The sequence below is a fragment of the Mus caroli genome, unplaced genomic scaffold, assembly GCF_978045245.1.
Source record: "Mus caroli unplaced genomic scaffold, Mus_caroli_1 scaffold_2, whole genome shotgun sequence".
In the NCBI taxonomy this organism is placed as follows: Eukaryota; Metazoa; Chordata; class Mammalia; order Rodentia; family Muridae; genus Mus; species Mus caroli.
Genome location: NW_028227257.1, coordinates 45,364,115 through 45,387,895, shown reverse-complemented (window position 1 = coordinate 45,387,895; position 23,781 = coordinate 45,364,115). Strand labels below are relative to the sequence as shown.

General features: G+C 39.1%; 1 protein-coding gene across 1 annotated transcript in view; it reads right to left on the bottom strand.

Moving 5' to 3' along the window:
• The window catches only part of Hao1 (hydroxyacid oxidase 1), a 48,064-nt gene extending 25,774 nt beyond the window's left edge, over window positions 1-22,290 (bottom strand). Inside the window, exons 1-3 of the mRNA XM_021185841.3 lie at window positions 22,112-22,290; window positions 16,645-16,796; window positions 59-314 (exon numbers count right to left, since the gene is read on the bottom strand). Of these exons, the coding sequence (XP_021041500.1) occupies window positions 59-314; window positions 16,645-16,796; window positions 22,112-22,248 (545 nt within the window). The 5' untranslated portion in view covers window positions 22,249-22,290. The remainder of the gene's footprint in view (window positions 1-58; window positions 315-16,644; window positions 16,797-22,111) is intronic.
• Between the last annotated feature and the right edge of the window lie 1,491 nt (window positions 22,291-23,781).

Genomic DNA, 23,781 nt, shown 5'->3' with positions numbered 1-23,781 from the left:
ACGTGGCCCATGAAAGGAAAAGAGAAACTTCACTTTGAGTCTGTGAGATCATACTGACCTGAGTTGTGGTGGCAGCTTGAACCTGTTCCGCACATCATCAATGCGGTTGCCCAGGTAAGGGGTGTCCACAGTCACAAATATGGCCTTGTAACCCTTCTTTTCAGCTCGCTTCACTATCTGTCTGCTGATCTCACGGTTTTTGTAGATGTACAGTTGCATCCAGCGAAGAGCCTCTGGGCCAGCCTCTGCCACTTCTTCTATTGAGGAAGTAGCCCAAGAACTCAGCATCATGCCAGTTCCCATGGTCTGACAGGCTGTAATGAAATGGAGAAAATTGAGGAAGACCTAGCACAGTCCCTCCTCCTAAGACTAGTGCTTCATTCAAGGGGGAAGAACTCTACAAATACAACCTGTCAACATGAAATTAAATCTTTAAGCATAAATACATACAACATGCATTGAATTTCACTCTGGGTTTATTATATCATTTGAGGAAGAATAAGTAAATAACCAAGGATGTGCTATAGATGAAGGTGGAAACCCTAAGAGCAATATAAATGACTATGTTAGGGTACTGGTTATAGTGTATGTAATTAATATGTAAAGTGCATACAACCATTAAGGATAGCACTTTTTTGAAGGATAATTTTCTGCGTCAGATTGTCTAGGGCATAGTGCCCAGATATTTGGTCAAATCTGGATGTTACCATGGAGGTGTTTTTAGTTGAAATTAGCATTTAAACTAATAGTAGAATTGAGCAAAGCAGATAGCCTGCTCTTGTATGGCCTCAACTGTAAAACATGAAGGAAAGGAAAATCTCCCAGCTGACTGACTTTCAACTTGACTTTAATATCACTTTTCATCAATTCACTAGCCTTCTACTTAGTGTGCAGATTTGGAGTTTAGGTGCCACCATCATTATGTAACCCAAGTCCTAAAAGTAAGTCTCTATCTTACATAGTGGTATATATATATATATATATATATATATATATATATATAGAGAGAGAGAGAGAGAGAGAGAGAGAGAGAGAGATAGACGGATGGATGATATTGTTACCTATATTGGAAGAGAGATGGTATTGAACCCATCTCTCTGGAGAACTCTAGTTGCTATAATTATAAAATATTTATAGGGCTGGAGAGATGGCTCAGCAGTTAAGATCACTGGCTCCTCTTCCAGGGGTCCTAAGTCACTTCCCAGCACCCACAATCTGTATAGCATGAAAACATCAAATCAGCCTCTTCTCCACTAAACTCTTACCACCTGTTAAGGAAGAAATCCCATCACTCATGTTTTAGTTAAGTCTTCCATCTGTAATAGGATCTGATGCCCTCTTCTGGTGTGTCTGGAGACAGCTACAGTGTACTAATAGACAAAGTAAATCTTTTAAAAAAAATACTTGTAGATGCCTCTTAATACAATAATGACACATAGATATATTTTTAAAAACTCAAGAAGCAACATTTATTACATGATTCCATATTTGTACAAATTATAACTCACCTAAGCAAATGAAACATCACTGAGTTATAAAGCCATGGTGAGTTCAGGTTTTCCTTCCTTTTTGTATTTCTGAATTTCTTTTTTAAGTGTCTACTAAGACACATTCTACCTTTTTGCCCCCTTTTAAAGATGTGTATGCTAGACATCAAAAACAGATTCATCCTTCTGAGCAAGGTAGCAACACTGTATGGGAAGACTTGAAAGAGCATGGGTCATAGGACATCCTCCCTAAAAGGTAGTAAGGAGTCCGTGGAGGAAAGGTCCAGAAAATTCCAAGAAGTAGAACGCAAGCGTCCATAGCCACTCATATATGAAAGGCCACCTTGTGTCTAATGGAAGCGAATGTACTTGTCCAAGTGACACTCACAAGACAAGAAGGGGAATCAAGGGAGAAGGTGTTTGTGAAGTTTCTCTGAGAGGTCCAAGAGCTTCCATGCTCAAACTTTAACCAGCAACCAGATTTCCTGGAGAGCTTATAAAAGAATGGGAATGGGTGGGTAGGGAAGTGGGGGGGGGGGATGGGGGACTTTTGGGATAGCATTGGAAATGTAATTGAGGAAAATATGTAATAAAAAATATTTTTAAAAAGTGGGCGTCATGGTCCAACCAACAGTCTCTTACTCCATCCGTCCCTGTTGTACCCCAAGTTCGACTATTTCAGATATGCTGCTGCTATCTATGCTGGACTGCACTAGAACACTAAAACAGCTTATGAGATTAGGAGTCTAAGTTTGAGTGCTTTTAAGGTGGCTTTGATTTTTGAAACATGGACCTTATTTTTCTAATACCTTTGATGGTATCTTCATCTCAAACAAAATATGTGAGCTGGAGTGCACCATGCCTTTTTTGACCGTGTTCATCCCAGGAGCTTTGTTTGAGAATTTCTATAATAGGTTCTCATGGCTTGAAAAATCACTGTCCATAAGAAACACATTTTGCTAGATAACAATACATCTGGATCCTTGTCTGATTTTCATTAAATTTAGCAATGTGGAAACAACACCAGAGGGCATTGAGTGCTTGAGTCAGAACTTCTAGCTATCCCATTACCACAAAAATAAATAAATAAGTAAATAAAATAAAAAAAGATGTCCTGAAGATGTGACCTAACTAAGGTCATATAGAGTTGGGCAGCAAAGACAGACAAAATTTCAACGTGCCTATTTGTCTAGGACTGTTTTCCATGATTTTCTCCTGGTAGCCAAGCACAGATTAAAAGGTATTTCCTCACAAAAGGATGAGTAAAGGAGATATTCAGATATCTCCTTTGGGAACCTTCATGTAGTTAACAGTGTACCCAATCACAGCTCTGCCAGTGGTAACATGAATGGATTCAAGGACTCTCTTTAGCATATTAGTATCTACAGGCATTCCATAGGGGTTATGACAACGATAAACACCAATGCAAAAACCCAACACCAACTTTCCAATTTTCTTGGGGTGTCAACATTCTTAGACATCTTTCCATAATCACTCAAGTACAGGGCAGTCCCTGCCTCCATTGCTCCGATCTGCTCTGGAGCTACCTACCCATCCTGCTATAATGTCCTCAAACTTACTTTGCCCTCCATGTCTGGAGATCAAACCCAGGGCATGCTTACTCCTGAATGCTGTCACAGAGCAATGGTCCCAGGCAGCATGCTTTTTCAACAACTAACATCATAGGGGCTGAAATCTGGAGATGAGGACCATAAATTCTAAGTTACAGTTGTCTCTGGTGGCAAGAATTTAACAAATGTTGGTGATTTAATAAGAGCCTATGGGCAACAGAGGGACTAGCAGAATCTGAGCATGATGAATCATCTCTGTTGAAGCAAAGCTATTGCAACCAGGAAAAAAATACGGGAGACATCTTCGGAGGTTCCCTGCTTCCTGAACAACTATTACTGATCACTCTGATTCCTATTCACTTGTGATGACTCATCCTGCACAAAGAAAATTACTAATGCAATATAGCTGTTATTTTTCAACATATTTTTACCTTAGAACAAACTAACAGTCCATTTAGAGATAGAACTGAAAAAATTGTCTAATCAAGTAAGAGCATATCTGAAAATGACATTTCGATGCCTCAGTGTATTGAAATGTAACCAAATGTGATCACTCATCTCTGGTATTCAGCCATTGGGAAAGCTGAGGTATGAAGTTTTCAATTTTAAGGAAAGTCTTGATTTCCTGTTGCAACAGAGAAAGTTTAGGGCCAGCCTCAGCTATACCTGATCCCAGAAAAGAAAATTAATGTACTTCCATCCTCATAGGGAAGTAACCATAGCTGTGAAGTAATTGTTGTTCTGTCCTTCAAATGTACCAAAGTGTTTTGTCATGCCTTCAGTTCTTCCCTTCTCCAATGGTTCCTTGGAGCTTTTACAGACCAGTGACTTCTATAATACTTGGCACACCCTGCAGCATCCATGCCTATTACAGCATAAGATGCTGGTATCTAAGCATCATTTTTCATGGGTTAAAGTCCTTTGCTGTTCTGAATACTAGGGATTTCACATATCACCTTCACCCAAGAGATAAACCCTTCTAGCTCACTGGGAATTTTTAGAGATAAAGACTACACTTTTAAAATTTTTTTAAAGTACCTGAGCATGGGCAAGCTTTGTCCCAAAGTTCTAGTGAGAAAAATCTTCTGGTGACTTATGTACATAGATAGTCTCATCCTGTTATTCCCAAGAGGTTTTGAGTCTCCCTGTGAGGTCTGAGTCTGTGACCTGCGCCTCTCAAAGGCAGATTTAATTCTTCAAAGGATAGGCTTCAGCTTTCCTCTTTATCCCCAGATGGTGGCTGTTCACCACTTGACTGCAAGGTGACTTTGAATTTCTTCAATGCCACTGCCTGCTGAACAGAGCTCTCAGATGAGGCACTGTTGCTATGAAAGCACAGCCTGGCTCTTTCCAGGGGTGAGCATTTCTAATACTGGTCCAGGGTTGAAGATTCATGGTGGTCAATGCATACTAAAGTTAACATACCCAGAGCTAGGGAGACGGTTTAGAGGGTAAAACACTTGCAAGCAAGCCTCACAACCCGTGTTTAATCCCCCAAATTCACATAAAGGTAGAGGGAGAAAACCAACTCTACAAATTTGCCCTCTGACTGACATACATGTACACACACACACACACACACACACAATGATAATAATAATAAATTTAGTATAACATTTCTAGAAGAATACACTGTCAAGTAAATGGGAACCCCGTGTGACCTCTTGGAACTTTGGTTTCTTATTTTCCCTGGCTCTTTTTATCATCCTGAAGATATAATGTCAAGAATAGAACCCTAAAATATCAGAGGAAAGCTCTTTCTTTCCTTGGTCTTGTTGTACATCACAGTCTGACCTGAAATTTGGTATGTATTTTAGGTTGGCCTTGAACAAGAGACCCTCTTTTCGCTATGCCATAACCTCCTAAGTGCTGGGATTTCAGATTCGTGGTACCATGAGCATCTAACCTTTTTGAAGTGGAAACTTGCAGGTTCTTTGGGAAGTTGGTTGGATGGTGTTTTAGTGGGGCAAACACGTGAAGGAATGTTTAGCAGGAGTGACTAAGGCAGACTCCTGAATGAAGGTTTTTTTGAAGCAGGCACAGGTGAAAGGATGTTTTGCTACAGCAAGCACATGATGGGAGATTCTTCACATGCATGTAGTGGTCGGCCTTACATTGTGTAGTTGAGCTCCATTTGTCCTGAATTCATAAAAAGAAACACACCAAAAAAAGTTTCTGGTGGTGTGCTGTGCTTGCTGTGGTTTCTTGTCACTTCCACAGACTCAGACTGATTGGCAGAGTGATGTCAGCTGAGACAGATGCACGTGCTGGAGGACAGGTGATGTTTCGAGGGAGGACTAAAAAGGGACTCAACCGATTGTGACATGGGGTGGGAGACTGAGGTAGGCTTGCTTATAGAACTAACTGTGCACAATGCTTGTTGGTCTTGAGTCTTTGCTGACCTCTACTTCGCTAAGAGAGGCACGACTGAATGCCGAGGTCACATGACTGTGATGGGTTAGGTACAGTAATTTCTACAGCAATATGGAAAAGGAAAACCAAGAGCTCTGTCAAATTCTTCATATTTTATCGTAGACACTTCTTAACATCATCTTAAGGTAAAGTGCCCCTCGTCATCAATGTTTCCTTTTTTCATATGCATATATTTATGAATTTTAATTCACAAGTGACAATTGTGTGTATAATGGTGATACAATGTGATCTTTTGACTTATAAACACATAGTAAAAAATAATCAATTATGCTAGTGACATATGCAAGTAATTTTGTGATGAGAATATCAAAAATCTGTTCTTCAAGGCTGGGTATGTAGCTCAGTAGAGACTTGAATAGTATGTATAATAAGGCTTTGAGTTCAACCCATAGCATTAAAAATAATTTTTAAAATCCTATTCTTTCAGCAAATTTTGAAATATATAATATATCAGTATTCAGCGTGGTTTCATGCAGCCCAATAGCTTCCCAATGGCTGTTCCTCTAGTCTACCCTAGACCTTGATTAACTCCTTCCTTTCCCCATTCTCAGCCTGGACTCTGGCTTCTCATTTCTATCCTAGCATCCTAGACTCTGATTGACATCCTCCTTTCCCCATCCTCATCCCCCAACCACAGCTTCTAGTTTCTAGCACTTTACAATTCTACAATATTTCATTGTGCATGCATCCATACCACATTTTCTTTATTTGCTCATCCATTAATGGGATCTTAGGTTCTTTCCTATTGGCTATTTGGAATAATGCTGAACTGAACATGAGATTACAACTGTATATTTAGCATGCTAATTTAAATAACCTTAAATATTTCGAAAGTGGGATGACTGGGTCACATTTTAATCTTATTTCTTAGTTTTCAAGGGATTTCACTGACCTTCAATGTCTCAGCACAGTGAAGAAAACCGTTAACAACAGAAGAAACTACTAGTGGACTGGAAGAAAACATGGGCAAATCATATGCCTGACAAGGGGCCATTATCAAAGGGATATGAAAAACTCAGTCCACTAGCAAATAAACAACCCGCATACCAAGCTGTGGAGTAATGATAGCAAGTGCTCAGCTCTCAGATCCACCCAAATAAAGTGTCTTTACTAAAGTTAAATCATGTACACTAGTGTGGGACTACACATGAAGTAAGCAGTATGATCCATGAAGCCACCATCCAGTACCGATCAGTATCCTGATTTCAAACATTTTATTTGACCATTATCTCTATTTTATGGGAAAAGAGACTTGAGTTTTCAAAGTTACATTTTTTAAAAGAGACACACACACAGAGAGAGAGAGAGAGAGAGAGAGAGAGAGAGAGAGAGAGAGAGAGAGAAGCAAGGAGAAAGTTCTAATTTGTTCAAAAGGTCTAAAACATTCTATGATGCATTTGATTAAAATGCTCCTACAAAACTTAGTCACCAAAACATCTGTGCTGAAAACGAATTTTGTCATCTGCACAGGAAGTCCTTGTGTAATGGGGAAAATATGCAGTGACAGAGTACCAAGCCACTGTGTGCTCTAAATTCAAGGTCTGACATGCTGAAGTACTTGCAAAAACATACACCTTAATGTCCGCTTGCATGCGTCAGCCTTTCATCTTGCAAGGACTAAGGGCATGGCCAATGTTTCAAGAGTGTCTCGAAGTATTATTAGGCTTCTCTGGAAAAATAGAGTTCTGAGGAAATTAACTAAGTGAACTGTAAATTACGTTCAAACTATTTAGAAATGGTCAAACAAACCTTAACATTTAAGGACTTTAATCAATTTAAATACTTTCAACAAAAGTGAGGGAAACAGGCTTAATCTTACAATTCCTTTAACATGAATCTTTCTCCAAATTGGAGCAGTACATTCTCCAGGCTCACACTAGCCTGCCACTGTACTTTGTTTGTTTGTTTGTTTGTTTGTTTGTTTGTTTTGGTTAATATACAGAAGTGTTTGTAAAGACCCATCAGTCCCAATGACTCCTTAGACCTTCCTGCCTTGTTCTAGCCCACTGCTAGGGCACAACCACAACACTGTATTACAGTAAAACATCACCTCACCTGCTTTGTCTTTCTCCTGTGCTGAGTGGTCCAGTCCCCATATAACTGGTAGATAATGAGAAAGGGACCATCCTGTAGTCAGACACTTCCAAATGATGAATGACTTTGAAGATCACCAAGGCTATCCCTGGTGATTTCAATCAACTGTCACAGCTTAACTCCCTCAGTGTTGGGACACAACACAATCAATTTCACTGTCACAATCTGACATCCACTAAGAAGTCACAAAAGCAATCACATGATCTTCACAAAGCTACTCAATTGCTTTCATTTTTGTGGCCGATCCTTATTATCATACCACTTGATGATGGCTCTAATTATAATAGAGCTAGCTAATTTTAATAGCCATTTTTTCGGGAGGCAGAGGCAGGCGGATTTCTGAGTTCGAGGCCAGCCTGGTCTACAAAGTGAGTGCCAGGACAGCCAGGGCTACACAGAGAAACCCTGTCTCGAAAAAAAAAAAAATAGCCATTTTTGATGAACAATATTTATTTCCTGAAAAGTGATTTTTATACTGAACTTAACTTTCAGATAAAAAATAAAATTTTAGCTTTTATGAATTTTTAGATATGAAATTGTTTGTTTAATTACAGATTCCCTTTAACTTACAACAGGTCAGCTTATGGTTTTTGAGTTCCTAGCAGAAGGAAAATAACATGCATTCAGTAGGACCCACACCTCAGACTTTGACCTTTAGTATTTTCCCAGGCCAGCAGTAGTACAAATGCTGTTCTCTTGCTTGCCATGTTGATCAGTAGCTGTGAGCTACAAGTTCCAGTCACCAAAAGAAAGACTTCGTAAGCAACCTGTGTGACCTGCTAAGCTGAGGGGTTTAGCAAATTCAGTGCATTCAATGCATTTTATCTGAACAATATTTTCTACTCAAAACTGGTTTATCAGGATACCATCTATTGTTAAGTCAGGAACATCTACAAGCAATATAGTACAGTAGTCTTTCATATACTGTTTGCATTTGAGTGCATGTTTGTGTGTGTGTGTGTGTGTGTGTGTGTGTGTGTGTGTGTACATATGAAATGTGCCTCAACCATTACTTTTGATTTCTAGAAAAGCAGATCTAAACCATAAAACTAAGCTAAAATTACTCGAGGCAAGGATATTTTAAAAGCACGGACTAGTTATTTTTGTGTTTTTAACTTACTTGTTGGCATGCTCATTTTTTTACCAAAATAAGATATTCCCTTCCAAAGCATTAGCTAACATAACGTGCAGAAAGTGTGAGGTGATCTGTTCCCTTTTGTTCCTAATTCCGTTTTTTTTTTCCCCTTAGTTAAAATGGACAATACAGTGGGCAGAGTTTGGAGAGAGAGATACCTAGATTAAGCCCTTCTGCCCACACAACCCATTCTCTTCCCTGTCATGATAATGGCAATCGTCCTGCAGGCCCATTTTGAGGAGCAATGGCAGAGACGTAAAATCCAAACATTATACCTAGGACAGCAAATACCCTCCACATGCAGAAAAGTAAAAAAAAAAAAAAAAAAAACTGTCTTTCTGAGCAAGCGACTGCTTTGCCTGGGTTCTGTAAAACTGAGAACAATGCGGTTCTTTTCCTAGTAGGAATGTTGAAATGTATACACCTCCCTGGTCACCTAGAATAACACATAAATATATAAATCAATAAAACTTTCAAAACGGCATCGTTTTGAGTCGGAAGCAAAGGAAATGACAGTGCTTTCCTGCTGAGTGCTCTGTCTGTCTGTCGGTGTGAAGGCTGACCACTTAATCTCAGAAAATCCAGAAAATTCAACAGCTAGAACGTGGCGCTCCTCCACTGAGCTCGGTTCTCTGAAGTGTATAGCTCTTTGTGTCTCTTCCTTCCACCTGCACCTTAATAGGTGGCCAATCACAGCTGAATCCCAAACTTCACTTTGGAATGTGTTAGGCTCAAAGAGAAAGTGTTCAGATTTAATGTTTTTATGTTCCATCAAATCCTGTGCAGTAGCCTCTAATTGCATCCAGCGGAGGGGATTTCTTTAAAAACGGGGTGGGTTCTTTTTTTTTTTTTTTTTGACAGTTTAATAAGAATTTGCTAATATGCTGAGCGTTCCTGGAACGCATTAGACAGTGGTGACTTTCTCTATATAAGGTCCCAGTACTCCCTCATGTGGTCTTTGTCCACATAACAAGTTAGAAATATAAGGATAAATAAATTTTTTTCATTATTATTCCCCATGTTTAAAGTCACTAAATAAGTAGGCTTATACAACTTCATGAAATATGGTAAAGTTCATTCGATTATGGTCACTATGCAGACAATGAGAGAGTTTCCCTGGTAACACCTGTAGCATAGCAACAAGCATTTGAGAAATCAGACTTGGGGCTGAAGAGATGGCTCAGCTATCAACAGCTAAGTTGACAATGAAAGAGACAAGAGAGATCAGAGTGGTCTACCCATCTTGCAACACAGAAACCGTTTGCTAATTTAAATAACCTTGATCACTGTTTGCTAGTAAAATACAGAAGTAATTTCTTAAAGAATAAAGACAAAAACTAAAAAAAAAAAGAGGGGGGCTAACATTTCTTATTTATGGACATTTACTATTCACTAAATATTAGAACAATTTCCAGCTGTTAAGGTGGAATTATAAGGATAAATAATGTTCTGTAGCAAATCTTTTAGTCACAGTATAATGCCTCAAAAAAAAAAATTGTGGCGCTCCCAGTCACACACCTCTACTTCATAGGAGTTTTAGAAACTGTAGTTTCTGTTGATACATAATTCAAGGCTACCAAGTATTTCCTAATGGCTGTTATTTTCTTTGGTTTATTTCTTCTTCCCAAAATCAAATGGGTAAAACTGCTATGGTTTGGATTAATGTTCCTAGATGGGCACATAGGGCTTGCCTTGGGTCTCCTGCTCCAATTAATGATATTGGGAAATACCGGTGGTTGACCAGGATATCACAGTCAGCATAGACTAATGGAATAACAACCTTGAACAAAACATTTAATGTCACCCAGCCATGGTTTCCACATTAATAGAGTTAAATATCAGACCTTAGGGATTCATGTGACTGTGTTTTAGGATAGTGTTAAGCAATAGATGAGAGAAATTTAAATTTTCTGAGACACATCAATGGTTCAATAAATATTGGGTATCTTTCCACTGGCTTTGAAGTATCATTTTCTCAATTTCTGAAATATTTACCAAATATTTATCTGTGTCTTTGCCAAGAATCAAAGATAAATATGTTTCCACTCCTATTTCATATCCCAGGGGTACAGTGTGAGTAGAAACACAAGTGCACACAGGTGCTCACCCCCTGTCCCGGCTCTCCAACCACATGGAACCCCAGGAAAATGTTTGAGGACAACTATATACTTTGAACTGTCTTTAGTAGTTAGTGAAACTTTAATTTTTTTTTTTAAGGGTAAAAATCATTCACTCTTCTCTGGGGCTTTTCTGGATTCTTGTGTTCTATCTGCATTGGTTTCTTTTTTTTTTCAATTTTTTATTAGATATTTTCTTCATTTACATTCCAAATACTATCCAGAAAGTCCCCTATACCCTCCCCCCACCCTACTCCCCTACCAACCCACTCCCGCTTCCTGGCCCTGGTGTTCCCCTATACTGGAGCATATAAAGTTTGCAAGACCAAAGTGCCTCTCAGACAGAGGTCATTTTTGTCTTCACTTTCTCACCAAATTAGGCTTTTCCACATCAAATATGTAATAGAAAGGATCATTCATTGTGAGAGGGTAATTTTTTAATTTGCACCAAGCTGTTTTCATGTAATTTTGTGTGCACACACACACAGGGCTGCACGATGGTTCAGTAAGGTTCCTAAATGTTGTCTTCTGACCCCCTGCGTTCTTTCTGTTTAATGCCTATCCCTGCATTCATACAAATCACATACATAAGTTACTAAGATATAAAGTAATGTACATTTGAGGGAACATAACATACAAATTGTGCTGCCTGCATTGGTTTCTTTCTCTGGTTTTGTTTCTTGAGTCTTATGGTGATGCGGTCATTTTGTTTTGCTATGTAACCCTCCCTCCCTGCTACCCACTCACTGCAACCCCCAGCCCCCATCTCCTGAGGCTGAGCTTGCAGGCATAAGCCACCATGCTGAGCTGGTTTTGTTTTGCAGTTTTCTCACAGACAGGTTTTCTGTCATGTATTGTTTAGCAGTGGAAAGATTTCCCTAAAGAACTTTTTTTTTAATTACTAAATTTATAACAGCAGGCATGCTCAGTGCTGACTAAGTTTCTAAGGTCCTTCAGAACAGCCCGAAGCCCCTTGAGATATGGTATGCAAAACCACAGGCTTTCTTAAGCAGTGGACATTATCAGTGGGGAAACAGTAACCTTAGAAAGTGAAAAGGAGCTGCAAGATGCAAATTTGGTGAATTTGTCCATAAATACGTTGTCCTTACTGAACAGCCTGGGGACATTGTAACAGTTGTATTTGTTTTGGCCCACACACTGTTGCCACAAATAACGTTTTAAAGAATTTTGATATATTTGCCAACGCATATAAACAAGAAATTGTACATTTTTTTTTAAAAAATGAGATTGCTGGCTTCTTTTGAGATATTTGAACAGCTGGCAGCTCACTCCCTCAGTCTCTCAGGAGCAGTCAGCTGAAGCAAGTTCACGGCTGCCCCCTTTGGGATAAAACAGGCGATCACTGCCTTCAGCACTGAGCATAGATTGTTAGTTTCCTTACCTCCTCTACTCTATGGACATGAAATAGCTCAAGCTTAGCCTTCAAAGGTAATTTCTGAGGTCCTTGCTTTAAGTGTAAGACAAAAGTATTAGCTCAAAAATAAAGTGATTTTCCTTATGAAAAGCTATGAATAGACTGTGCTTTTCTGAAAGCAGTTATATATGCAAGAGGAAGATTTTGGGAACCTGGAGGTCTGAGGGAAAAGTGAGCAAGTGGCATGTTTCACCCCTGTAGACTTCCTTAGCATTTGTTTCAGGACTCCACACTAAAGAATGTAGAGCTCTCGAGTACATCCAGTGAATAGCTGTTCACTAATATGTGAAGGGCCCCTGAATTTTACCTGGTATGCTTGTATGCATCATCACTGCATCTCAAAATTAATAATAAAATGTGTAGTGCATTCTACAGTCATCAGACAATGGGAAAACGTGGAATTGAAGCTGTGGGTCTGGGTCATGCCTATTTGTACCCACAGTGGTGACAGGACAATGTAAAGGGCTTTTGAGTCAGATTCTTGGAAGAACTCTGGAAATCACCCAGGGTATGTAAGACTATGGTGCTGTGGCCATATCTATAACTGTCACTATATCTATAACTGTCAGGAGAACATGCTAGTTTCACAGGTCAGTCCTTTCCCTGTAGATGTGATTGACCCTCATTTATTCTCATTTGCTGGGTTGTTGGGGACACCTTTGTCCTGAGATCACAAACTAACCTCTGTCCTTTGAACTTGGCCCCGACTTCACGTAGGCTGTGTCCCTGGAAATACAAAATTTAGGGGCCAGATAATTAGGAGGTAGACAAAACTCTTCCTTGGAAACTTGAACAGATTTTGCAGTATTTTCAAGGATCAGATATAGATTGTCTAATTCTTCCTGGGAATAATGGAATAAATCAATTAATAGATTCTTGATTCTGTGATAGTTTCCTGCATTTCAGATAGTAATCGGCTAAACATGAAGGTTGCTCCATTCTTGCTTAAACTTACTTGTGGCTAACTACATCCTTCACCGAGCTATTATCTCGGTCCACATTTCTCTAGAAGCCAACAGTGGCAGGAAGAAGTAATGAATTCAAATACGCAAGTAACCGGCAGCATCAGCTTAAGGGCCCCCTCCTTTTCCTGCTAAAGAAACTCATTATCCCACACCTAAATGCACAAGCCTTGCCAAATTCACAGACCACGCCCACATGCACGAACCAAGCAATAGCCTTTGCTCTGAGCTGATTAATTCCAATATTAAAGAGAACAACGCACCATAGAAGATCGTGAGAACACAGATGGAAACTGGAAGAATGCGGAGGTCCTTGAGGGAGTTCTCTGGTATACGGCTGTATTATAGCCTGAGATGCTATGACTCAGATGTTTTGGATTCTTGAAGACAGGGTTCTCCGAACCCTATTTCTTACGCCCTTTCCACTTCATTCAAAGGTAGAGTGTATGTGTCACTGTCCCAGAGTCCTCCTTTGTACAAATCTAAAGCTATAAACGCCTGCCTGCTGATGCTATAACTCCTTCAGAGCATTTTCAAAGCAGCACGAGGTAGTTAGGAGCCACTTTTCTGGAGACAGACTGCTGGGATCTGGACACTTCCTGTCACTTATGAATCATGTAGCCCTGAGCAAGTGACTCTTCTTATATGTGCCTCCATTTTTCATGTGTAAACTAGGCTTAGTAATGTAGCTGCCTCTCTGGGCTTTCTGAGAACACCAAACTTGAGAGAGCTGTGATGTACTTAGGCAAGTGCCTAGAAGGTGGCAATTTTGTGCTAAATAAATCTAAAAGGGTAAGAACTAATGGGCACTTAATATCAGCTCATGGTGAGTGCCCGGGGACATAACCTTTGATGACTAGTCCTCCCTAACAATTTCTAAACAAGCGTTTTCATTTAACTCCAGTCCGTCCTCAAACAAAATCACGGGCTTCAGACCCATAGGGAGGAAGTTAGAGAATACAGCATGCCATCAGTGGTTATGAAAGCAGTTCTCGAAAACTCTAGCAATTTGTTCACAAAACCAGACAGTAATGCCAAGTTCCCTGGTCCCGCAGTGACTTACCAGGTGAGCTCTGCCCACTGGTAAACTTGCTTCCCTCTGCTCTATCCTCTGAGTTGTTTCCCAATTTTTGTCTCCTCTTTCAAATCTATTTTCCATCACTTGTTTCTTGAACAATAATTCAAATAGAGTTTATAAGGATGGGCTATAACCCAGAAGTAATCTCCCACTCCACTTTAAAAAACTAGTGAATTACAAAAAGCATCTCCATCCTCCAATACAGTCTCCCTAACATTGTTTCTGCCCACTAACAGAAACATGAAAACTGTGTGCTTTACTCCAATTGTAACTGCTAATTGAAATAATTCAAGTATGGTAGCTAGTATATCTATAATCCAAGCAGGAAGGAAGCTGAGGCAGTAGGATCAGGCTGAGATATACAATAGATTCTTGTAAAAAGTTGAAAACAAGAAAAGAGGAAAAAGAAGGAAAGAGTTTTTGTTTTTTGTTTTTTTTTAAGAGACAAAAGACAGAGATCACAATCAATTTCTGTACCATTTTCAAAATTTTTGTTTCTTTTGATATGCTTGCCATTTTTTCCATGGTTTCTCGAATTAGAGGTCAATTCTTCTAAGGTCTGTCAAATGAAGTTAAAATCATGGAAACTCTTGTACAAATCTTTTTCAAAAAAAAAAGTTACAGCATTATGTAGAATTCACATCTAAAATCTTTGATACCAAGTGCCACACTATTTCTTAGATTCCTTGCTTTCTATTCTTCAGATCTATGTTGGACACTGAACATTTCCCCAAATCACACCAGACATCATGTCCTTAAAATAAAAATCTCACATCCAGAAAATAAGATACATGGTAATGACTTATATTCCTTTGCATATTAGAGGAGTATTTCCCCTTCCTTGACTCTTGTGTCCCTTCATGAATTTCTTATTTTCTTACTTTTGTCTTTGTATCATTTTCTTCTTTGAGGGCTATTGACATCGAGTGAAAATTTCCCTTTGCTGTCTCTTATTTTCTCAACTATTATTCAATTCCTCAAAAAAAATCACAATATCTTATGGAATATCTCCTTTTAATATTTATGGAAATTTTGGTGCATTCAAGATTTAAGCTAACATGCCCACCTCCCCACTTTTGTTTTGTTGCCCTAAGTTTCTTTAAATGGACCTACTCCTCCACACTTGTTTAGTCTGTTCTCCCACTTCCCACCACCTCCACCCCAGGGGCTGTGTGTTTCTGGATTACCAAAACTAATCCCCTGGGGCTCTGAGTACATTCAGCTGCATGTAGTTCTCCAGCAGTAAGGATGCTGTCAGCCTCTGACCTAGGCTGATGCAGTACAACCTTTTTGTGTCAAAGCAAAATTTTGATGTTCATGGCAGAGTTCTGTGGGAGACATTTTAATGAAGAAGGTAGAGCCATTTAATTCGTAATTCTCAGAATTAAAAAGCTTTAAATAGCATTGAGTTCATGCTCTTTTGGCCTTTCATCTCTTGCCTGCCTGGCATCAAGAGCAGTTAAATAGGATTCCTCAGCCACAGTCCTTAGTCTGTAAAGCTGAATATGCTGAGGTCTATGTATAGCCTTTCACATAGTCAGTGTTGCTAGGGAACTAGGAAGGTCATCTATTAGCCATGGAGAGAAATTTCTTTGTACTCTTTTTCCTTTCCTCTTTGCTCCTTCCTGGGGCAGTGGGAAATGCTCTACTGGGAAAAGAATCCACCCATAAAACAGAATCACGTTCCAATACCATAGAAGAAATCAGAGCCAACTAGGTATCCACCTTTTTTTTTCAGTATGCAAATCATTTGTTTGGAGCAACCCCACCTCTGCCACTCAAGACCTATGATCTTGGGAAAGCTAGTTCTTGGATCTCCATTTTTAGAGACCTTGATATTACTACTCATAAAATTACAAACATTAGCTGAGCACTACTCTGCATCAGGTGTTTATATGTATAATTTCTGTGGACCGACCCACCCCCCCAGCAACCAAAAGCAACAACTACTAGTTTGATCACTGTTTCGCAGAGGACATAGAAAGCCAAGCATCAAGCACCAAGCACTGAACCAAAATCTAGAAAGTTGATGGTAAAACCAAGGGTTTCATGGTTTCATATACATATACATATACATATACATATACATATATATATATATATGTGTGTGTGTGTGTGTGTGTGTGTGTGTGTGTGTGTGTGTGTATACATATATATGAAATAGGGTGTATATATGTGTGTGTGTATATATATATATATATATATATATATATATATATATACCATTGAAAAATATAAAGTAAAGAAAAATAAGGAATGTAATTGTTTTAAATTAAAGCATCCTAGGAAGGGTGTTCAAGAAGGGAGCCTCTATTTGTCTCTCTTTTCTTACCTCGCACAGTGGCCAGCTCCCCATCCACATGAGCCATGCACTGCATGGCAGTAGCCCCAACACATATTGGCATGCTGACTCTCTGTCCTAAAACAGAAGTTGACAGATCGATATCAGCAACGTTGCGAAGCATCCGTGGATAGAGCTTCCATCTGGAATTTAAAATAATATTAATATCAATAGATGTAATTTTAGAATTTCAAAGGTATAACCAAAAAACTTCAACACGTTTCGGTTTAAAAGAGAAAATATTATTTTTTTAATTAGGCCAAATCTTTTCCTTGCATAGTGAAATTATCTCCCTACCTCAAACCTCTGACAAACATTGGTCTGCACTTTTCATCCTCATACTTCTGCTGTTTAAGAGTTTGGTGTGATGGATTCCTACAGTAGACAGCCTCTGAGCCTGACATGGTGTCCTTGATAGCCATCCGTGCTGGTGTGTGCATCACTAGCTTGTACCATTGGGCTGATTCATTTCACCTCCTGGAGGGAACCTTCGTTACTTATTCACTACTGGGGTACACTTAGGATATTTCCATTTTCTATAAATGATAAAGAGAGTCACTATGAACATCCACTTATAGGCTTTGGAGTGAATATAGATCTTATTTTACTTTCCCCAGATTTAGATGATGATATACAAAGTCCTAGAGGTTATATTCAGATTGGAGAAGGTATAGATCTTCCTTCTGTAAGAGAGAGGAGTTCAAGGCAATTGTTTTTAAAATTATGAATATTTTCTTCAAAGTTATTAACTAAGTGCTGTGTCTGCTGATGAATGAACATAAGAGAAGAGTTAAAGCTTTGGTTAAGAGTATAAGCTTTGGTTACTTGTTTTGTTAGTCAAGCCCTTTCCTCAGAATATTTAATAAAAACTAAAACTTTTAATTCTTGAAATTTATTGTAAATGACTTTTTTCTGTGATTCCTCAAAATCAGAACAGAAGTTAATAAGTCAAATTGTATCCGTAAATCTTACCCGTAACTAACTTATCAGCAGAATGTATATTTCCTACTTGCTTATGTCAATTAGTCTCCTCATTGCAGGCAGACCAAAACTAGACATTATTAAAATAAATACCTTGTTTAGACATACATACAAGCCTAACCAACAGTCCTGTATATTGATTTTCTAGATTTAACTCTAATTCTAATAAGGTTGAGATTGTTCTTGCAAATATAGTGAAGAGTGACTTCATATTGGAGAAATGAGGGGAAAGCCCTTCATTGAATAAAACCTGTCTCTGGGGGAGGGAGAGGAAGAAGAACAGCAGCAGCAGCAGCAGCAGTTCTATCCTAAGGACCTGCTCGAAGTCTGCAGTCTAACATTTGTCACACAGTAAACTAAAACAACCCATCCCTGAACGAGGTGATAGAGAAGTTTAGCATCTGGTTCCTAAAGCTAGCCAGTTGGTAGGTAGGTAGGTTGGTTGGTTGGTTGGTTGGTTGGTTTCTCCATAAGCTGTTCTTTGACCATCATAATTGTCATGGTTATCCATCACACCACATGTTCTGTTCCTGGAAATCTGTTCCTCGGCATGGACACTTACAGCACGATTGTCTGCTCTCCAGTGTGAAGGGGGAGAGGCAGAAACCATGGAGGGAATTTTCATTACCAATCATCTCTAAGAGAGTTGTTGGAATGAGAGGAAGCGATTTTAATAGAGGGGACAGACACACCAGCTTTGACAGGCATTAACATTAGTATTTACGAATGACTAAAAGAACAATTGAAGACTTTATGAGGACACACAACACTCAAACCAAGGCTCCTTCTGTCAATAAACAACAGCCTTACACTCGTCCACTTGGTGGCGCAGTCACCTTAATAATTGCATGCTCACACTTTCTGTAAATACGTTTTCTGTTTCAAATATTACAAAGACTCTTCAACACCTACGTTTCTGGGCAAAACTAAGTAAATCGAGTGAAATGGGGAAGGGTACACCTTTTAAAATATCCTCCAGGTTTGGGTGTTTTACAAATAACAACAGCTTTATGAGATAGTCTCAAAGAATTTTTGACTCTCACTGAAAACTACCTCAAATTTAAATGGCTATCACCTCAATTATACAAAAAATAACTCTTCGACATAACCTTACGTTTCATTCACTGCTGTCTACTTTGGGAAGAGCCTGTGAAGATGGAGAGAACAGCTGGACCATTGAGTAGCAACCTTTTTTAAAAAAAAACAAAATGAACAAAGGAAGTTACAACAGGACTCCCAGCCTACACTTCACATAGAACAAAGGTCTAAGTTCTAAATAAACCAAAATTCAAAAGAGAGACATGCTCCCGCAGACATAGCCACTCCCTGAAACATCCCAAATTCCATAGCACTGAAGCCTATGCCCACTTACAACTGCAAACCACAGGGTTTCTTCATCTTAACTTTTCCCTCCACAAATTTAAAGCAAATGATTGCAAATGCTCTTTCCTCATTTTTTTTTTTTCAGGGATCAACGGAGAGATGTTGTGACAGTTCTGTTTATGTAATACTGAAAACACCACTAGCAAGTTTGTAGTGTTTCCCATATAAGAAACTGGGGCTAGCATAGCTTTTATCTACCAGAGAGTTGGCCTTAAACCTTCCCTTTGTCAGTGTCAATCAAGATGCAGCAGCAAAAGGGCAGCTTCTACTTCTGAAGTTATGATCCTGCAAAATAATCGAACTGTGGAGGAAGTCTCCATCAGGAATACCTTCAGGAAAAGCCAGAGCATGTGACAAACCTGGGTGGGGAGGCTCCTTTTCGTCAGTGTGTAAAAGAAACGCTGTAGTACACTTTTTCAAATTAACCCCAAGTCCAGTCAGTCCATTCAAAATGAAGCCCCTTGGCATTCTGAACTTTGCCTTATTCTTACATATTTGCAACAGAGAATTTCATTTTTCTCGGTGGTTCAACTTATTTATCCTTTCGTGATATTATTTCTGGTCATGATAATGCTAGTCCCAAGTCTGACCAAGAAACATCTCCAGCTAGTTGTTGGTCACATAAGTGGCCCAAGTTTCCAGAACTCTAAAATGTGGTTGTCAGATCTGTGTGCTGATAGACAGTGCTGGTGAGGATGCTCCCAGATACTTGTGGGAAGAAAAGGGGATGAACGTCACAAATGCCTTTGACCTTTTGTTATGTCTGATTGTTTTGTAGACTTTATTGGAAACAGAATGAGAAGTTCCAGTGTGACTTCCTTCCTGCTATCAAACCAAGGCTACCAAAGTCAGCCGAAATTCTCTTAGTTGCATATGACCAACTCAATAGAACAAATCAAGGGATTGTGGGTCAAGCAGAGAACCACAAGGCAAGGGAGAAGTTGAGATGTCAGAGAAGGGATCACACTTGACATTTGCTGGAGTACAAACACTAAGAACCAGTTGTCCTTTGAAGAACTTTGCTCAAGGCCTTTTTATTTCTTTAAAGAAACAAAAGAATTATCAAGTTCCATGAAAGATGTGGCACTTGTCTTTCCCAGTTGTATTATCTGTGCCATGGAGAAAAATTAATCCACACTTAGGATGGTATTCTATTGGGATGCTATAGAATTCATAGAAGCCATGGGACCCTTCTGGTTGGTTAAAACTTGGACACCAAGACTTCTATGCCTCAGAACGTTTCTAGAATTTCTAGTGTCAGCAAGGCAGTCTGTCTTACTGTTCTTTGCTTGTTCTCTTATGGTAGCTGTTGTGGGGAGGTATTTTATTCCATGGAAGTATAAATACCATGGGTGTATCTATACTTATGGATGCTAAGTCAATGTATAGTTGCTGAAATGCAAGTTTCTATTGGTAGGAACTTTCTATCTGTATCAATGTTGGGTCCTCAGCTTGTAGCAATCTTGTCTGTTGAAACAGTTCAAAGTGTAATTCAATCAATTATCCTGCCTGTTGGCACATCCCTGTAGCTCTCAGGAAGCAGTTAGGAGGATGACTTTGAATGGCTAGACTGATATCACATGGAGTTACTTGATGAGACTATAAATGCATTAATTAATAAGTTGGACCAGATGAGGTGAGGTATCTAAAAGGGTAGAGAAGGCTTTGTAGAAATGGAATTGGTGACCACCAGCAGCAATGCTCATATACAGCTCTATACATCAGTCAAGGGCATGGAAGTCTTTTGCTATAAAAGCCCAGAAGAACTAAGTTGTTGCTTAAGGAGAGCACTCAGGAAATCTATTTATCTGGGGGACACAGTGGCATGACCCCAAGAAGGAACATTTACAAGAGCAGGAAATGTTGAAGAAGTCAATAATAATAATAATAATAATATCAGTAATAATAATAATAATTGATAAAGTTCAGAACTCTAAGCTCCTGCATTATTAACCAATTACCCATCTACAACTTCCCCAGCATTTGTGTGTTCAGGAAGGATTCAGAGAAAGCCTGATCAAGGACTTCAGAGGTTGGGAAGACATCCTGCTCTCCACGCTATGCCCACCCAGGCACTGCTACCAACCTGTGTGTAACATGGCTGCTGCCAACAAGAGACTGCCTTGATTACAATGATTTAATTTCTCCTAATCAGAAAAATAAAGGCAATTCTGAGTGGTTTTTCTCCAGATCAAAGAAGAAAAAGGAAAGAAGGCAGATGTTCTACCCCTGGACATTTTCCGTCCATTTCCATTTAATGGGTGATCACAAATGGAGAACCCTGTTGCGCACTGCCATCACTCAGGACTACAATGGAAGAGGAATGGCGTGGAAAGAGTGAGAGATGGGAAAGCCCCCTCAGCTACTTGGCTAAGAAAAAAAAGAAGAGGAAGAAGAAAAAGAAAGAAAGAAAGAAAGAAAGAAAGAAAGAAAGAAAGAAAGAAAGAAAGAAAGAAAACATACCCGTTTAAAGTTATCTTATTTTCTGTTTTTACCACACAAAAAAAGAAAGAAAAAAAAGAATAAAAAAAAAAGCACCTACTGTCTCGTATCTGAAACATGAAAGCCTGGGGGAAATAATGTGGGAAGAGAGAAGAAGCACTTTACAGGAGGCAGGAAGGGTAAAAGGCAGATGCTACACAGATTTATTGCAATCTGCAGCAAAAGTGTAGGCAACCTAATATCAAAGTGAATGTCAATGGAGAAAGCCAACAGGATGGGAACGTGGAAGCAATAATTGTATTGGGTTCAACTGGATAGGGTGGCAGTTCAACTTAAAGCTGTCCTAGTCTATCAACACATGTATTCTCTGTAACACTCTAATACAAAGCAAATGGCATCATGAGCAATTATAACAATCTGTATGTATAGTTAAATTAATTACTAACACAGTTCAAGAAAAGATACTGCTAGCTTTTGCCACCAATCCATCAATCTTCAAGACATCCAGATTTCTCACATGCCGGAAATGTTCTACTTATGAAGCACAAATCCAGGCAATCATTTTTACACTGTCACATAAAACTACATTTCATTCTCATGCCATGTCTTTGTGTGATATAACAACACAAGTTTAAATAGCAAAGTTTCTTACCTAGAAAATGCGTTGATGTTATCAGCTAAAGTCTCCTGATCATTTGCCCCAGACCTGTAATAGTCATACACTGACTTCTGAAGCACTAATCGGGCATGCTGTTCATAATCACTGATGCAGACCAGTCGAGGCAACATTGTGACAGGGTATGGCAACCTAGGATACTCTGGAGGGTTTTCATGGATTGCTTTTTATCCCCAGACAATTCCGTTATTTGTCAATTATTAATAGACTTTTGCCAAAGTTCATATTTAATTCTCTCTTGCTTACATCAAATGAGCAAACATTGTATGCCTAGACTTTGACATTTCATTTGCAGGCTAGCCATCCAATGTACGGAAAGCATGTAGAGTTGGAGCTGGGGAGGTAGCAGAAATGGGTAAGGTTGATCACACTGACAAAGCAGGGAATGAATTAAAAGAATGGGTCCATAGTAATAGTCTGAGAAAAAAATGGAAATGAAACCAGTAATGAATATAAGCTTGAAACTGTTTTGGGAAAAGAATTTTTATTTCATCAAAGAAGATTTGTTTGGCTTATCAATGATTTACTGTTTGGATGAATACATAGATATATTACAATATTTCCCAATGGTTCAGGCATCAATATAAGTAACATGAAAACTGCAATTGCAGGGGTCAAGCTCCAACAACCTTCACCAAAGAATAAAAACGGCATGAACAAAACTTTAAATTGTTCAATTTAAAGTTACTATGAGAATGTACCAACTGCGTTGCTTTGAGGAGCAAGCATCCCTGTCTGGCAGTTAGCAGGATTGTTATGAAAGTTGATCAAAGGAGTCTTAACTGCCCCAGTTTGGCAATTAACAGGATCGTTAAGAAAGTTGATCAAAGTCTTGTCTGCTGCTCAGAACAGATTCAAAATTTGCAAATTAAACGACCTGTTCTTTATGCAGCCTGCCCCTTGCAACAACTGCTAGAAATTATTATTTGTACCTTGCAACTTACATAATCAGGATGGTGAGGCGGTTTAGTACTGTTTAATAAACTTTAAGCAGGTCAAATCCTAGTGATACCAAAGAAGGGAAGTAGAAGCCAGAGATTTTTCAAAGTATGATTCTGAACCAAGAGCTGAGCATCCTCTAGAACCAGATGCCAGATGAGCATCTGCATCTTCGTGCTCAGCCGAGGATGAGACACTTGGTACAGGCAGCTGGGCTGTACGAAGCCATGCCTGTGACTGTGGCTCACAATACTGTTTGAGAGCTAGGGTTTGGGCAAGAAAGGAAATAAAGGAAGAAACATGAATTTTAAAACCAACTGACCAACCAACCTTCCATTCTCCTTCAGTACTGTTGCAGGTCACTGGTGGATTTAGAATGATGTCTTAGAAAGTAAACTGTGAAATGCATAGTCCTCACAAAATTTTAGTAATCTCTTGGGTGGCTAGGAATAAAAGTGGTTGGAGTTTAAAAACAGACTTTGCTAATTCATGACAACCACATTGACTAAATATTGCACTTTTTTTTTTCCCCAGAGATAGTCTGTAAAACTTCCATGGAAAATGTGATGGTTTGTATATTCTTGGGCCAGGGAGTGGCATCACTTGGAGGTATGGCCATGTTGGAATAGATGTGACCTGGTTGGAACAGGTGTGTCACTGTAGGTGTGGGCTTAAAATCCTCACTGCCTGGAAGTCAGTCTTCCACT